The sequence below is a fragment of the Thermobia domestica genome, chromosome 11 (genome assembly GCF_964235325.1).
Source record: "Thermobia domestica chromosome 11, izTheDome1.hap1.1, whole genome shotgun sequence".
Taxonomy (NCBI): domain Eukaryota; kingdom Metazoa; phylum Arthropoda; class Insecta; order Zygentoma; family Lepismatidae; genus Thermobia; species Thermobia domestica.
In genome coordinates this window covers 76,372,703-76,391,492 of record NC_137464.1, presented here as the reverse complement: position 1 = coordinate 76,391,492, position 18,790 = coordinate 76,372,703, and the positions used below count along the sequence as shown (strand labels likewise).

At 36.3% G+C, this 18,790-nt stretch overlaps 1 protein-coding gene across 1 annotated transcript in view; it reads right to left on the bottom strand.

Annotated features, from left to right (window-relative positions):
• LOC145665176 (phospholipase B1, membrane-associated-like) overlaps positions 1–18,333 on the bottom strand; it is a 61,729-nt gene extending 43,396 nt beyond the window's left edge. Inside the window, exons 1-2 of the mRNA XM_081732461.1 lie at positions 18,237–18,333; positions 2,766–3,015 (exon numbers count right to left, since the gene is read on the bottom strand). Coding sequence (XP_081588587.1) covers positions 2,766–3,015; positions 18,237–18,299 — 313 coding nt within the window. The 5' untranslated portion in view covers positions 18,300–18,333. The remainder of the gene's footprint in view (positions 1–2,765; positions 3,016–18,236) is intronic.
• Positions 18,334–18,790: the final 457 nt, after the last annotated feature.

The window sequence follows — 18,790 nt, the reverse complement described above, 5'->3', positions numbered from 1 at the left end:
ATTCTCACACTTAAACGACGGTCTTGGTCCAAGAGTTCCTTCACTTTGACGAAATTTTCGTCCACACAACTCGTCGAAAGGCGTCCAGTGTTTGTCGTTCCCCACATTTTCCTGTCCGTTCTTGAATTCTCCATGTCAACAGACAACTTGGGCTGTTGGCTCAGCTTGATCTTGGTAGACCTCCTTGATCATGGTGAACATCTCTGAAGCGGTTTTTCCAAACTTAAAACAAAATTTAATGGGGTATCGTTGTTCAAGCGAACGCTGCATTTTGAGCCACCAAAAATCTCAACGTCATGTTTAAACATGGTTTGCACGATAAGCGAATCATTCCATACTAGACCTTCGAAGCGACTGATCCGAGTAGCTTTGGTTAGCTAACACTTCCCATCACCAAACCCCGCTCGTGGTGGACGCGCTGTTGACGACTGGAGCGCCCTGCGGTGGCCAGTTTGATTACTTTCCAGACAAATTCTGTAATTACCTGATTATATGTACTTTGCAAATTTCAATTATTAATTATGGTAAAAATGCAGTGGCGAAGCATGCTGTGTAAAACAGGGTAGACAGACAAACACACACACACATACACACACACACACACATATATATATATATATATATATATATATATATATATATATATATATATATATATATATATATATATATATATATATAACATCGGCGATCAACTGAAACCCATTCACTGGCCGTAATTCATGAAATAAATTTTATTCTGAGCGGAAACTTGTATGCTATCTAGAGGCGTCTATGGTTAGCGTGCAGTAAACATATTGTTCAAAAAAAGTTACCATGAGCGTTGAGACACTTGTCCCACTGTGTCACTAACTTACAAGTACCGTCCATGTAAAATGTGGACTGTTATCAATCCAATCACGCACAGCGTCCTGAACCTCAGCGTCAGACTGAAATCTCTGACCTTCTTTAGAGGCCCAAAGATGTGAAAGTCACAAGGTGATAGTGAAGGATAGTCATGTCTAAATTCCTTAGAAATGAGCTCTAAAGTAATTAAAAAAACGATAGAAGTAAAACACCTTATAACACCTAACCTAATACCAAATACCTTACCTAATACTTTACAGTCTTGTAAATGAGCTCCATACCCTGTTCTTCATTTCGGCGAAAATATTAATAGCTCTTTCTATGGATTCAGGTATCCTACAAAGCCTCCACACCAAGTTCTTTATTGTAAGTGTCCGTAATTCAAAAAGAGTGTCCGTAATTCAAGAAGTGTCCGTAATTTGTCATGCTGTTCGTTAAGTAAGTTTTCACTCTTGTCAGGGCAGTCATTGAATGTTTTCAAAAAACTGAAGTTAATGGAATGCTCAATGCCATATTTAACAGCTTTGTTGTTTTCTTTGAAGTTCATTACTGAGAATATATTTCAAGTATTCGGGAAGAGAAATGTGTTCGTTACTATCGGAACATAAGTTGATAAGTTCATTCTTAAGCTGATATGAGCGAAAAGTATTACGAAAGGTGGATATCAAGTCATTCAGTTTGTCGTATGGAAGAATTTGTTGATATATACTAAATTTCCTATAATTTATTAGTTCTACAATGACCAGATTTTTGTATTTTTCAAATCTTTCATCTGCACAATTATTGAGCAAAGAATCTAATATAAATAAAATGGAGTATGTTTGTGTGTTTGTCTGTCTTTGTGCCTATGTTCGGCCTGAGGATCAGACGAGTGGACCGAGTTACCAAAATTTGGTAACGGGTACCTTGGTCTAGGCCCCAGATCAAGACGGAGCGTTTTTTTTAATTGGAACCAGGGGGGTATCAGGGGAAGGGAGTTTACCAGGACATGTAAAAGTACTTGTCACTCTCGCGAAAAACATGGAAGTGATAAAATTGGCAATACATCTCAACATTTTGTTAGGGAGGTCTTTTTTTCTTTTATTATTCTGATGTTGGAGACACATAGGGACAAAATATATATACTAATGTTCTTCGAGGGTACATTATAACAATTTAACATTTTATAGAGGGAGCTGAAAAGGTGGTTTAAAATAAAAACAAATAAGAAGAAATAGCGGTCTGTATCTGTCACTTACAAATCCAGCTTAAAATAAACGAGATAGGCAGCCCGGTAAACGTAGACAGAACAGCAACTGTCTTTTCGCAGGTACTACTATACAGCGCGAGTCTTTGGACTTGAACTTCTCACGTGGCTGTGTTCTGCTACGCTTCTATAGGTTGATGCAAGTTAAATGGATGCCGCAAAGGAATAATGTTCAAGGTTTCGCGAGACGCTTTGCTTTTTCTTTCATATGGAAGCATTTAAAATAAAACTCAGAATAAATGATGGGAAATTGTAATTTCAGAATCTTCAAATTACATAATGTTAAGTTAGTAATTTAGGCTTAATGGCTTAATACGTATAAAATTCTAAAGGGTAGACGCTGTCTACCCTGTCTCCCCTCAAGCCTCGTCACTGGTAAAATGTGGACTGTCCTATGCAGAATTATTTGCCTGATATAGTAAATTATGTTCCAAACAAATTATACGACATGAATATAAACTATATACCCATTACATTCGAGTATAAACTACATATTTGTAACTAAGGCTACATTAAATTATTCTCTGCCAGTTAAACCTCTCGGTCTTAGCAATACTGTATCTTTCACTAGTGCTAGTTTGCTCTTCCTCTTCTACCACCACTTTTTATTTAATCAAAATTAAATATTTTCCTGCTCCCATTAATATCTATCTGAAGATCGTGAAATGAATACCTATTGCAAAGGAAACTCCTCTCGCTTCGTAGAGCATTCCCAGCCAATATTCCTCCATGGCTCCATTCCCTGCTATTAGACTATCTCCAAGAGCTGCTATAACTTTTATATCACTGGGCCTCAGCTCATGGACAGTCTTGGGCTCTTCTAGCGATTTCTCCACTTTGCATGGGAAAGGTGCAGACAATGGGATTTGTCGCTGAAGCCGTCTGTAACTTCTTGCCGGAGGATAATACAAAGGGCTGTCCGGCTGCAACCAAACAGAAAGTGAGTTGTTAGAAAAAGTAATAAAGTTCATACAATAAATTAATTAATGTTTCAGAGTAATTTTTATTCCACTGCGGCAAAACTAAAACTAATTTTCCCATTCATATGTGGATTCCCTCGTATTCCCTCGATGTGTGTGTATTCCGTCATATAGTTAAACAGCTTGACATAATTTCATGAATAAGATATTGATGTATGTCTCATAATCTTATGAGTAAATTATACAATATTTAGCATTATGTAATCCAATGCTAAACGTCATATTGCTAAAAGATAAAGGAGATGGGCAAAGATTGGCCTTTTTCCGCCTCTGCAGTCATAAGAAGTAAAAGCGTTCAGAAAAGCCAATATATTGTATGAATATGAAGACCAAGCATTAAATGTTACATCTATGTAAGATACATATGAAAAAATATTGTAGCAAGTCACACCTGACCGGTAGCCACCCCAAAAATGTAGGGATGGCCCGGTCGATGTTAGAGGGGCCCGATCCAACCATATTATAGTTTGTTTGCAAGCCTACCTTGAAAATCTTAGGGGGCCTGCAAAAATTTAAAGGGGACGGCTCCCTAGATCCCCTTGGATACGTGCCTGAGTCATACTAAGAACCCCGAGAACAAAGCATAGTTGTTAATATTCTGGCAGTTTAGACGTTTTTTCGAATCTGCAACAACAAATTTAGTATTGGTACTTCATAAAAAATTATACTTCTTGTTTTCGTGCACACTAGACTTAGAGAGCTTATCAACAAACACTTGTGCAGTCTGGTTCATGAAGCACCTCGTACTAAAATTATTTGATAGTTTCCAGACAGAATTATTTGATATTTTAGTTGCTCATCTGTTCTATCCATAACGCAGTGTCAAATAGGCACAAGGATATTTGATAAGTAACTCGGTTTAATATTAAGAAAAACAACTTTTGGACATATTTTCCTCAAACGTCAATCACGTCCTTCAGCTTTGCGATTTCTTCGTGGAAATGAGTTTCTTCGAGGTTGTTAAAATACTCCTCATTTGCTTCCTTTATGATCCCTTCATTTGGCTCACATTTTCACCATGCAAGATTTGAAAGATTTGAATTTCAGGAATATGTGGTAGTCCGCGGGAGCTAAATCTGGTAAATAAGCAGGATGCAGAAGTACTTTAAAATCACAGTTCGGCCAATTTTTCCTCAGTGACACTGCTTTTTCTCTGCTCTAGAATGAGTAAAGGTGGCACTTATCTTGATTTTTCATATGCAATTAATAATTCAAAATGAAGTGAACTATCTCAGTTGAGATGATTGTGGCTTCTGCGAACTCGCACAGTCACTCGTCTGTAGGCTAAAACCAAATCATGGATTTTATTGATGATTTATATTGTCACGTCTGATTTCAGAGTTCCAGGAAGTGGTGCATCGTCAATACTTGTTCTGCCATGCTTAAATTCATTTACCCAAAGTCGAACAGTGTCATGGGAAGGACATGAGTTACACAATGTTGGTAAAAATCCTCTCATCAATTCCCTTCACTGCTCCCTCTTCCAGAAAAATTTAAGCGTGTCAAAAATTCCAATTTTATTCATTTTTCACTGTTACTTGGAAACACTTCCCCTCAAGGGTTGGAGCCTAATCAATATTCTTAAGCTACAATGCAACGATTTCTTAACTCAGGGAATTTCATCAAAACAAAATTAAGAAACCGATTAGACACAAAATCACGGTAACATTGTTAATAAAATTCCAGTGTCAGTCTTTCATTGTCACAAGTTAGGTCTACTTCCTAAAGTAGATTAAATGTTACCTGTACGGCAGTGAAAAAAATTTAAGAGAGATTAACACGTAACTAGGATAGATTAATCTTTAACTAGGTGTATTATAGTTTTATGCAGCATTTATACGAGTACTTATGTTTTTCATAGTAGACATATCTTCTGTTTTTTCAAGTTGGATTTTCCTGATTTCAAGGCTGGTACGTATGACAACACTGTTTATGAAACAGTGAGCATCTTAACAATGGCACCAACCTAACACAAACTAAAATGTACAGAATAGACTGAAATAGTGTGACGTCACATCCTTCTCGTTACCATGGTGATTGCAGTTTTATTTTCTAAACAGCATGGCCTAAGAACCTAAGCACAAAGCGAAAACAGTGACGTATTAACTTTTGAATTGCAAACTTTAGATTTAAAGGAATACTTCTATATCTAAAAAAGATTTCCACTGAATGAAACTACGAAAAGATAGGAAAAGCAAGCAATTTGGTAAATAATATGTTAAAATATGACAAGCATTGAAAGTGAAATGTTTCCTTTCTTACCGTAATTTTGTGTATTTATCTATACATTTGGAGGTTACATTGTGTCAAAATACTTAACTTTTTTATTATCGGATATTAAACTTAAATAATTCCGGAAAATCTTTATTTAGTACCATCAGTATCACACATTACATTGCATATGTGTAGGGCTACAGAATTAGTGTTTAAAACTTAACCGATCAGAAATCGGTCCAGACTGAAAATTTTCAGCACACATATTGCTACAAGCCTAGTGTCCTTTATTTTATTTTATTTATTTTTTTAATTGCTTGCTTCTTTATTTTGTAGCCACTGTAACTATGCACTCATATTTTAAAGCGTGAGTGTAAGAAATCTGAATGTGTCAATATAATTAATATTAGTTTCAAAGTAGACAGTGATTTTTCCTTGTAGACAAATCGTATATTTGTTCTAGTTTCATTGTGCCGACAGCTCGTCAGTCTCTAACTTGGAGTTTCTACATTGCGTACCGGTATGATTGCTTTTGTTCATTATGGATTACGTAGTAATGACGCTGGTATTTCTTATGCAATTTCTATCTTATCATTTTACGTAGAAATGTGATCCCTGTAGAAGATTCCTTAGATGTTACTTCATGAATTACTGAATTTCACTTGTAAATTTTATAAATAGTGGCCCCATATTCTTAATATGTACATTTTCTTATTAACTTTACTGTGTCTTCGAAATATTTTATAATTGTCTAATTAACAGTCTGTGATTTTATTAACAGCAGACTTAACAGTATTCCTATCGATTCATGTATTTGTTTAGAAAAAAAAACATGGTCATCACCATAGAAACGAGGTGGAAATGACGACATCACTATTTCAGTCTATTATTTGACATTTTAGTAACTCTTCTGTTCTACCCATAAATAACATCTAGTGCTATCCTGTAATGCCAACGTAATACATAACCTGACCTTCCTCATTCAGAAGAGGGGAAACCGTGCAAGCCCCCAAGCCATGACGAGCCCACTTACATTGCAAGTCTTGCAGATTCTAACGTTATACCATTAAAGTCACATGAAAGTCAATACGGCGAACGCTAAACGCTATGTTCAAACGCAAAATATCAAAACTCAATGATATATTTTGTATAGGATATAAAACGGAAGGACTCAAGGAGGTATTTCGGAAGATGTACCATTTATCAAGCTTTATTATTACAAGAATAGAAATTAACGAGAAAATCAGTTTCGTATTATAATAAATATAAGTACCGTGAATTCTATAGTAACTCAAACGATTTTAAGAAAACGTCATCTGAAACCTGTAATTTAACGTTAATTATTGAAAAGGAATTGATAGAATGAGAAAAGACGGGATAATCCCTAAAACCACAGAAAAAATCCACCACAAACTTACTTGGGCTGGGATCAAACCAAAGACCTCTAGCACAAGAAGTGAGCGCTCTACTACTGTGCCACCCTGCCGGAAAAAGTAATAGTATTGTATTATCAGAATGTGTCCCGCTCTTGATACCGAAATGCGTGTAAAAGATACGGGCTACCGCACTAAACTTTCTCCATGCAGTCCGCTCAACAAAGCTTATTTCTTGTAAAAATTTTCGTGAAAAATTTTCTTGTAAAATATAAACAAAATTATAAAACGCTACCGGAAAGCTGCTCCCGAAGAAAACTAACCTCCAAGAGTAAATAACCACTTGTGGATTTTTTTCATAACATATAGTTTATGCCATACATTGGAGTTATTAATGAAATATTTATTTATAAAATATCAGCGAAATGACATGAGTCGTATTTGAGAAAATTGTAAAATAATAATAATAATAATAATAATAATAATAATAATAATAATAATAATAATAATAATAATAATAATAATAATAATAATAATAATTTCTCCAAGATTAAACTATCCCTCGTGAATATTTTTAGGGAAATGATTTCTCCAACATTATAGGATTATTAATGAAATACTACCAAACCCGTACGTTCTGCCCAAACGTAGGACGCTATTGTTGTCTGAATAATTGAATTTTTATATATTAATCTCTCCTTCCCCTCCCCTAGGTTCTACCGACTAAGTGAAAATATTTTTAAAAAATCAGGTTCGAACGTAATCTATGTTGAAAATTTGATCGAGATCGGTCAGTTGGTTCAAGAGTTATTAAGTTTTATTCATTTTTTATATTTCCCCTCCTCCCCGTCAAAGTAATATGATAAAAAAACACAACTCAGGTCCGAATCTCATCTATTTTGATAATTTGATTAAGATCGATTCGCTGGTTTAAGCGTGATGAAGTGTGTCCCTCCTCCCCCTCCCCTACATTGTGAGGTCAAAGTAAACTGATGAAAACATCCCAGGTCCGAACCTTATCTATGGTGAAAGTTTGATCGAGATCAGTCGGGTGGTTCACGAGTTATTGTTTCATTCATTTTCATATTTACCCTCCTCTCCTCCCCTCCCCTAAGTTCTACCATCTAAACGAAATAATAAGAAACTTCCCAGATTCGAACTTCATCTATATTGAAAATTTGATTGAGACCGATCGATTGGGTGCTTCAAGAATTATTAAATCACGAACATGGTCACTTTTATTTTTATATTTATTGATTTTTGTATATCTCCCCCTCCTCCCCAACCCCTACGTTATTTCGTCACAGTGAGATGGTAAAATCCATTCCAGGCACGAACGTCATCTATGTTCAAAATTTGATCGAGATCGTTCTGGTGGTTCACTAGTTATTAACTTTTATTTATTTAAAAAAAAAAATAATTCCTCCTACTCACTCCTAAGTTCTCCGTGAAAGTGAATAGCTAAAAACACTTCCAGGTCAGAACCGCATCTACGTCAAAAATTTGATCGAGATCGGTCGGGTGGTTCAAGAGATTAAGAGTCACAAACATAGTCACTTTCAATTTGGATCTGGAGTTTTTTTGTTCACAGACACCGCCAGGGCCGGATTTAGGGGGATGCACCGATGCACGTACACCCCCTTTTCGTTGTAAATATACAATATCTAAAATGAACTAGCAGTGAAAATAGCAACACTTTTCGAAATTTTCTGGCGTTCTTTTTTCCGTTTAGGACCTAATAGAAAGCAGAGTTTTGCAAAAGCAATAGTTTAAGTCGATTTTCTAAGGGTTGAAGAAAATGAATTCAAAACAATATAACATTTGTCAAGTAGAGAAGGAAACAGAAGCCAGGAGGAGAGAAAAACCTTTTGTGACCCTCTTTAAAATACTCCCCTTCCGTTCTATGGACCAGCGGTGTCAGGGATAAAAAATATTCTCACACGCCATTTTGAAGAGTTTCAGTGTGGTTGGTTATTGTAGTAGGATTGGTGCACCCCCTTAGAAAATCCTGTATCCGACCCTGGACACCGCTATTAATTAATGAAATATTCATTTCTGAAATATGAAAAAATCGCCTGAATCATTTTTAACCGAAAAAACTTACCACCAGGAGTAAACTGCCCCTCGTAGATTTTTAAAAGACAAATAAGTCATATTGTGAAATTCTTAATGAAATGTAAACAAAATCGCCTACATAATTTTTTTTAAAGAAAATTGTCCGAAAAAACTCACGCCCAAGAATAAACTACAACGTGGATCTTTCAGCACAAATGAGTCATGTCATATTGTCAGGATATTCATGAAATATTTATTTATGAAATATAATCAAAGTCACCTTAATCGTTTCTAGAGAAAATCATCCGAAAAGAACTCAGACCTAAGAACAAACTACTCCTCTTAATTTTTTTTTTTTTTTTTTTTGAGTGTACATACATCCGGACAAATGAACGGACAGTGACATATATGGGCTATGAAATATGTAAATCCGTTGAAATCTGAAATTTGATTTTATTTTCACGATCACCATACTTTCTTCACTCTATCGTCGTCCGAAAAGACTAATATGAAAAAGTTCCGCCTCAATTTCTCCCAGCTTCTTAAATGTCCTTGCAACATGAAGACATTCATATAAATCATCAGAAAGAAGATGAAAGACAGACATTTCACATGCAAAGCAGGCATGGTCTCACCTATCATCTTTCTGAAATTCAAGCTTCCATCAGAAATGTGTCTTGAAAAGCAATGAGACAAAAAAATCCTTGGAAGTGAACTAAGTCACGACATTTTATGAATTCATCACAATTAATAATTTAAACAGAAGACAGTTTGCTGTATAGAATACATAAGACACACACAAAAAAGCATTGCTACTTTTCTCGTTTCCGTCTTTCTGTAAGTTCCAAGTTCACTATCTGAAATATAAGTGAGGATTCTAACTATATGTCTATTGCTTGCTCGCTTGCACCTTTACTCGGTCTCGGTTCACGGCACTCAATGCCTTTCGCACTTACTTGATGTTGCCAAGTGTGAAGTTGAGGTTCTTTTAGCTCAAACTTTCTGACTTGTTGTATTTGAACATCGTTTTTACGAAAAATAAAATAAAATAAAATTGAGTCTCGATGCACATTGGAAAGCTACAGCTCAAACTGTGCAAATCCGATATTCAATTGAAAACTCTTGGTCTATAACTTCCAGTTGTAAAATGAAATAAAATGTTTCAGTTTAACATTCCACAAATATTTCAGTTTATGCCCTTTTAGGCCAAGGGAGACGATGATTAAAGCAAGTGAATGATGATGGAAGAATTGATGGAATCAGAAAGAGGGAGGAAACGGGAGAACCCCGAGAAAACCCAAGGACATGATGCTGTTCAACACAAACAAACTTGCCCGGTGGATCGCACGAAGAACCGCACGCACCACAGGTAAACAGTCAACCACTGAGCCACAGTGCCCCACAATGTCCAGTTGTAATAGAGAGTAAGTCAGGGAAAAAACTTATTCTTGTAATGCTCAAGCCATTAAAAATATCTGTCTATTACTTTTTTCGCTCTATGAAAATTAATATTGATACCAGAAGTTGTTTATTTCTACCACACAGAGATTGTAGTGGAGAAAGTATCTGTAAGTGGAGAAAGACGTTGAATCGATTGCATAAAACTACTTCTCCCTATATATTAATGATTTTGTTAATTATGACTATCGAAGTTAAAAGCGGAAATGATTGATTTCTACAACTTCCGGTTTGAATTGAATGTAAAGGGAACATATGGAAACTATTCTTGAGACGCACAATTAATTTCAAGAAATCACGTCTCGATATCTCTTACCATTTTTGTTCTTATGTAGATCAGTATTAATACCGTAGCTGGTAATGGGTTTATATCACTTCTGGTTTTAGTAGGGGAACAAAGGTGGAGACCAAATGTTTTTTTGAGACTCTGAGTAGATTCCAAAACAGCACCTCTTGCTATCTAAAGTCGTTCTTTTTTTTTCTATGGCGATGGAAACCGGAACTGGTTTATTTGCGGTTTGAATAAAGGGTTAATGGGGAAGATGGAACTCATTCTTGGAACACTAAAGCGATTTTTAAAAAATGCGTCCCGATTAAGATTAGGAATTAAATTTACGGGCTTTAGGCAGCAATTGCATTAAGTCTTCACATATGAGGGATGACGTCTCTTGGCGATCACACTGTCCGGGGCACTGGAGAGGAAGTGGTGTGAAAGAAGAAAACCCACGTAAACCTCACTCAGGATGACTGGCCTGTTGAAAGCTATTACACTTTTTCGATCGAGTATTCCACCGGGAATCGAACCCGGACCACTCGCACCAAAGGCAAAAACGTTAGGGACTACGCTACGTGGGCTTCGTTTTACAAATAACATAGTCTAAAAGTCCAGAAAGAAGAGTGTCATGTTGTGCATAACACTGCGTGTAAAGCTTTTGTTAAATTATAAGAAAGGAAGAATCTTATAATATTCATGCGCTTAGACCTGAATATTTGCCATGAATTTATTTGCACCTGCAACAACAAGATGGACAGGAAAGGTCTTCATGCCTTGAGCTGCAACAAAAGTGGAGGAAGATTTGCACGTCATAGCGAATTAAACAACATAATCAAAAGAACTCTTGCAAGCATCGACTTTCCGAGTATATTAGAACCTCCAGGAATGTTCAGGAACGATGGTAAACGGCCAGACGGAATAACATTAATTCCGTGGAAAAAGGGTCTAAGATTAGTCTGGGATGTCACATGTGTGGATACATTTGCTCCATCTTATCTACAATCCACAAGTATAAAAGCAGGGAGTGCAGCCGTAGCGGCTTGTTCACGCAAACACTCAAAATACTCTAAACTTAAAGAAGGCCATCATTTTATAGTCTTTGCTACCGAAATAACAGGTGTCTTCAGCAAAGAAGCAAAGGATTTTTTGAAAGAACTAGGAGCAAGTCTGACAGGAAAAACAGGAGACCCTAGAAGCTATCAATTTTTACTGCAACGTATAAGCATAGCTAGTGTCGCCACGAGACGAGACGAGACGAGACGAGACGAGACTTCAGGCTGTATCGCCTCGTCTCGTGCAAAGTGTCTCGTCTCGTGTCTCGTCTCGAGAGGTTCTGTCTCGTCTCGAGATGTTCTGTCCCGTCTCGTCTCGTCTCGTTTTGTCTCGTCTCGTAAAAAATATAGCAGCATACCATAGGAACGAAAGTAAAATGTAGCACGCTGCACCATGCTAATCAAGATACAACTAAGTTACAAGTATTACCCAGAACACACAAGACAAGAAATGTCACAGTAGCTACACCGTGAAGCCTTCACCTCTGGTGTATGTGGTACTCGGTTCGATCTCGGTTAGTGCCATGTGAGCTTTGTAGTGGTCAAACATTGAATGTGTGTGGGGACCGCGGTGGCTCAGTTGTAGAGTGCTCACCTCTGGTGCTTGGGGTCTCGGGTTCGATCCCAGCCCCTGCCAAGTGAACTTTGTAGTGGACAAACACCGTGTGCGTGGGTTTTCTCGGGGTTCTCCCGTTTCCTCCTACTTTCTTCATTCCACCATTTCATTCATTACTCATCATCACTGTCTCCTTTAGCCTAACCGGCATAACCGTGGGACGTAAAACTCAAAGATTTCATTTCATTTCATTTCATTTTTCGAATGTGTGTGTTTTCTCGAAGTTGTCTAGCATCCTACCAGTTTCTTCATTCCACTCATTTTCCCATCATCATCCATTCGGCCAAAGTTGCCTAAAGGTCTTAAAAATAAATTCAAATAAGCTCACAAGGCAAGGACAAATAGTTTACAAGATAATATATCTCTGCTGTTAGTTGGCTGAGGCTTCTCGACCCTGACCTTTTTTTTTTTTTTTTTTTACATTCTGAAACATTGAAATTTGTTTCACCAGTTTCAATACAACAATATACAGTAAATTGCTCATAGGTACGTCGAAGATGAAGACACTAGTGTCAAATGTTTACACGACAAGCAAAGTTCGATGTAAAAGTGTCACCATCCCCGACACTACCTTATACTATCAGCCCACTTATTTTATAGTGTCGGTACATATATATATATATATATATATATATATATATATATATATATATATATATATATATATATAGATAGATAGATAGATAGATAGATATAGATAGATAGATAGATAGATAGATAGATAGATAGATAGATAGATAGATAGATAGATAGATAGATAGATAGATAGATAGATAGATAGAGAGAGAGAGAGAGAGATGGAAAGATATATAGATAAATGGAGAGATAGATATGTGTGTACACTATGATTTCATATATTCCAGCCTTTAGGTTTCACAGTGTTAACCCATACCAATCCAAAAAATACTTTCCATTTTAGCATGTTTAGATTTTTTGCAATTATTATTTTTTTTAAAGCTCGGAACCACATAACTTTATTGAGTAATGGAAAGTATTTGATTGAAATTTTATATGTTACTGCACAGTAAGCTCTACTTAAAGTGCCATAGTAATGGGAGCTGAACGACACATCGGACGAAAGAATGCTTGGGGCCAGTCTTCACCCCCATGGTTCAAATCTGTTCCCATAACCGCGGGGTGTGTGCTACTATGTGGTGGTTGCCCCGTTTGTGTAACAAACTCATGACAGTACACCCAGATTAGCTAATGGTCTAAAAAAAAGTTGATTTTTGGGTGGCCATTTTGAATTGAAGTTTCTTATATTGTCGTGATCTATTCGCAATCATACAACATACATCTTCATACCAAGCCGAGCGGTCTGCGGTGATAGACCATCGGCTTGAAGACCCCGGGTTGAGTCCCGGAAGGGTCATATGTATGGATTTTGACAGCATTTGTTTCTGCGTATTGTGTCAGGGGGGAAATAGTACCTGATAAAAGGATTTCAGTCTGAAAAAAATGGAGAGAATATCCTCCCCAGGATACTTTCATGGGTGTAAGGAATTAGTAAAAATATAGGATATACATTTTATAGCAGGTTTTAAAATATGGTTTGGGTATCCTATTTCTTTTCTGTTAATTATGTTCTTCAATGTTCGAATTTTGATCATTCTCATGATATTTTCTGCTTGCAACGGAGTTCCATGAATATGTTCTTCAATGTTCTTTACACTCTGCAAGAAACCATTTCTGAAGATAATTCAGGTCCTAATGAATATTATTCACTAGGAAAGGGAAGTATTCCCCTCCTCTCAACATGGAAGCAGAGGGCAATTTCGCACTCTGGTCAGATCAAACATTTCCGTAAGGTCCCCTGTAAAACCTCTTTATCTAAAGTGTTATTATTAGTATCATAAATTTGCTGAAAGCAAACAATTTGAAGGGTTCGTCGATAATAGTTTTGCTTTCTTTGTCCTTCGCCCGCCTTCCAAACGAAGAGGTGAATTTTACAACATGACTGCTGTATAATAAGCGAGCGATTGGTAAAATGGTAAAAGTGTGTTTTTATGTGTATGTGTGTGCGTGTGTGTGTGTGTGTGAGAGAGAGAGAGAGAGAAGACAAAATTTTAGTTGGAAGATGACATACTTCAATTGCCGTTTTCGGTTCATATAGCAAAAAGAATACCGCCACCAGAGAATAAAGACAAGTGTAATCTGTTCTGTTCTCTTCCCCCATCTCAGCTAGAACTTTCAACTAAAGCCTGCAATGAGTGTAGACCTTACCCAGTTTTCAAATTGAATAGATGGTGGTGGTGGTTCGGTTTCTTGACCTTGTAAAAATCTTCCCTGTCTTTGATTTTGTTTGTCATCATTCCAGCCAGAAATGAAAAAAATGAGAATTCCTCAGTTTACAGCAAGGGGAATTGGGGACAAGACATTCCCCCACGTGATATTCCTGGAAGCTCACGTATCACGATTGTTTCATTCCATAGACAGAGGACACTTTTCTATGAAGGCTTTTCAACATGTTTTCTCACAAAGGGGATTTTCCTTTTGCAATCTATATGACCACTGGCAATTTCAATCTTTGCCATTCCCGCCAGCGTTTTGATTTTCGAGACACGAGACGAGACGAGACATTTGACGAGACGTCCCGTCCCGTCTCGTGTCTCGTCTAAAAGGGTTCTGTCCCCTCTCATGTCTCGTCTCGTGGCAACACTAAGCATAGCCATACAAAAAGGCAATGCTGTCAGTATTTTGAGTTCCTTCCCGTCTTCTCATAAGCTTGAAGAAATTTTTTACCTTAGATAGAACACTTTAACCTGGCATAAGGAGAACCTGAAGACAACCTGAAGAAAGTAGAATCTGTAGCATCAGTCTAAAGAAAAGTGTATTAGTTTGTCTGGTAGTTATATAGATAGATTGTGATTTGTTTGTTGAAAATAATATTGTAGTTCTAATTTCACTTTTAATGAGTTTTATATCTGAAAGTAGTTTCTCCACTTATAATTTGTTATATAATATTAATTGACATAGAATCTATTTCTTTTTGTCAATATCACTCATTGTAATTTTAGAAGTTATTGTAAATTTTCATTGTTCTATTTATGAAATTATATTAAACATATTAAATATTGTTATAACCCACGGCTTCATTTAAATTTGCAACATTCAAAGTTAATTAGCGTTAGAAAATTTGACAATAATAAGATTATATTATAAAACCTTTGTTTGAACAATTAGATTTAATAAATGAAATAATCATTTTAAAAAAATGAAGAATGTTATTTCTCTTTTAAAATTCAATAGTTAAACATGTTTACTAAGCATATACATGTATTATTATTATTTATTATTCATGATATGCATTTAAATTTTACAAAAAGCTAACATGATTATTGCTGACAAATAGGCAGCTAGCTGTTGATTGATAGTTCTATAAAGAAAACTAACCTTTGGCTAGCTGAGACATCCGCCCCCAGACCCTCGGCCTACGGCATCGCATTCCTTATCTATCGGCCTTTGCATCCAGAGTGAATTTCGTGAACTTGCTCTTCATATTTCCTGAATCTGCCCATCCGGCGGCTTCGCCCCCACACACTGTCTTTGCTCGGCCTACGCCTCACACCTTTTGAAACCACAATTCTATCGCTTCTTTTAATATTTCAACTATCTAAAAGATAAGATTTTGTATCCCAAGAAAACGTCCATTTAAATAGCATGGGAATTTCTTCATCCCCCTTTAGACCCCTAAAAAATTAAAAGTATTCACTTTTGGCAATTTTCCTGTCGGTTAGTCCTGGAAGGCTACAATCATGCCAAATTTCATCATTCTAATCCTGCCGGAAGTCCCTAAACATTTTGGGGTGTAGAAGACGTTCTATATAATAACATGGGAAAGATTTTTCAGTTCCCCATAAAACCACTCTACGGTTGGAATTTTTATTTCTGATGGTTTACTTAGGTAACGCTAGCAAAAAAACGTATAAGCACATCGAATTTCAAGTTTTCATTCCAATTCTAAGTACCTAAAACACGAGATTATAGATTAAAAAAAGGCCCATTTAAATAACATGGATAAATTCTTCATCCCCTCTTTAGACCCCCTAAAAATTAAAAAATATTCACTTTTGGCAATTTTCCTGTCGGTTTGTCCCAAAAAGCTACAATCATGTCAAATTTAGTCATTGTAGCCCTACAGGAAGTGCTTAATAATTTGGGGGTGTAAAAGGTGTTCCATATTAATAACATGAGAAAGATTTTTCAGTTCCCTATAAAACCACTCTACAGTTGGATTTTTCATTTTTACTGATTTACTTAGGTAGTGCTAACAAAAATGTACAAGCATAACGAATTGCAAGTTTTTCTTCCAAGTACCTAAAACATGAGATTATAGATTTAAAAAAAAAAAAAAGCCTTTTAAATAACATAGCGAAATTCTTCACCCTCTCTTTAGACTCCCTAAAAATTAAAAATATTCACTTTTGGCAATTTTCCTGTAGGTTAGTTCTGGAAAGCTACAATCATGCCAAATTTAATAATTGTAGCCCTACAGGAAGTGTTCAATAATTTGTGTCAGCTCATGTAGTTTTATTAGGAAGGATTTGGATGTGGTAATGCAATGGGTTGACATCGACAGAGAGGAAAAACCCGGAGTTCGTTATCAGAAAGGTCATTTGCTTTGCATTCGCTTGCATTGGACATCTAAAAGAAGAAGAATTACTTAAATAAGGAACTGAAAGTCACAAAAAAAAAGCAGTCTATAAAACTTTTCTTGTAGTTCAACTTAATTGTTTCGTCGCAAGTGATCGTAAATACATCTTTTGACGAAACCAACATAAGTCTAATTGTAGCAAACAACGATTTCACTGGGCCAGGCACGTAACCAGGATTTCGTAAAAGGAAGGGGGGGGGGGGTCCGTGACATGAAATACTGAGGTTATCACATCAGGGGCTCGATCATTCTAAACTATTTTACTTGCAATATATATTGGTTAGATAGGACAATAAAATGAGGATATGTGAGTAAGTATTTTAATAACAAACTATAAAACTTAAGGAATATATTGAAAAAGATATAGTCTTCCGAAGTTCTTCTTGTCTTCTTTCTTCTTCTTTTCCTTATCTTCGTTTAATGCCGTCAAGGATAGCAACATGATATCTTTTGGCAGTAAAGACATCCAGTAAAATTGATTAGTGTTGCCGCGAAATTGAAAATTTCTTTAACAAATATAACTGGAATCTATGTTGCCAAGCTCATATTATTGGTTATTGTGGGCATTTCTTAAGTTCTACAGGAGAGTCTATCTGATCGAACCGGTTTATCGACCGTCATTTGTAGTCCATAGAATTAGCATGGAGCTAGATGGATTTCGTAATTCTCCGTTACAGTAATATCTATTTAACTTGATCCGCTCCGTTTCCTCCACACAACGCTCCTCATAAGAAAGAGTAACCAAATGCTTGTTGCAGCTTTTTATTTTTAATGCTGATTTTTCTTTTTGTAGTTTCTTTTCGTTTCATCCTTCCTTATTTTTATCATTTCTGGTTTCGAAGGCAGGGGCGTAAATAAGGGCCCCGCAGACCCCGCATTGCGGGGGGCCTCAAGCCATCAGGGGCCCCCAAATCGTGAAGTGGGACGTAGAGAAAGGACCCCGTTCCACGCTGTCTACGGGAGGGCCCCCAAGCCTTTAGTTACGCCACTGTTCGAAGGGTTTAGAAGGGATCCCCCGGACCCACCCCTTAGCTACGTGCCTGACTGGGCTCTGTTGAGATACTTGACAGTAACTTGAAAATAAATGGAACCACTGTAGATACTACATGAACACTTTATTCGTGTGGTACTAATAGAAACTATTTATTACTGTTTGGAGTAGTGCACGGACGTAAATAACCGTTACCCATAATGATGTTAACACATTGACTTCATAAAGGAATGGAGATAGTCGTTCTAGCTATCCTATCTCCAAAAATTCATTTCCGTTAAAGGTCAATCCTTAGGAGTAACGGACGTACAACATTACAATAAGTCCTACTTCCTTGATGATAATAATAATAATAATAATAATAATAATAATAATAATAATAATAATAATAATAATAATAATAATAATAATAATAATGCAGTTCATAAAATAGAAATGTGTATCTAAAATTAATGATCTTTTGCAGTAAGTGCTTACCTTAATATCTGGAAGCGCATAACTTACAATCGACACAACAGTCAATACTAGAAGAGTTCTCATTGCCCTTTGTTTGGTCTCTCAGAACGTATTTCTTTCTGTTGCTTCACTACAAAAAAAAAAAAAAAAGTTAATAGTAGCTATTACAAATAATACTGTATATTCTATATCTTTTTAATATATTGTTCAGAAGATATTTGCGAATCGACTATTAAATATAGCAGTTCAAATGAAAACAATTTATAATCAGAAAATAATACATCAAACAATTTGATGTGATGGGGCCATGGGGCCTCAAAAGTAGAGCGTTATCCTCTAGTGCATACGGTTCTTGGTTCGATCTCTGCTCGCGCCAAGTAAACTTTGTCGTGGACGAACACCTTGTGCGTGGATTTTCTCGGGGCTCTCCCGTTTCCTCCCACTTTCTGCATTCAAGCATTTCATTCATTTCTCCTCATCACCATCTCTTGTAGCCAAGCCGGCATAACCGTGGAACGTAAAACTTAATGATTTCATTTCATTTTTCAAGATTTTATGTGAAACATGATGCACTT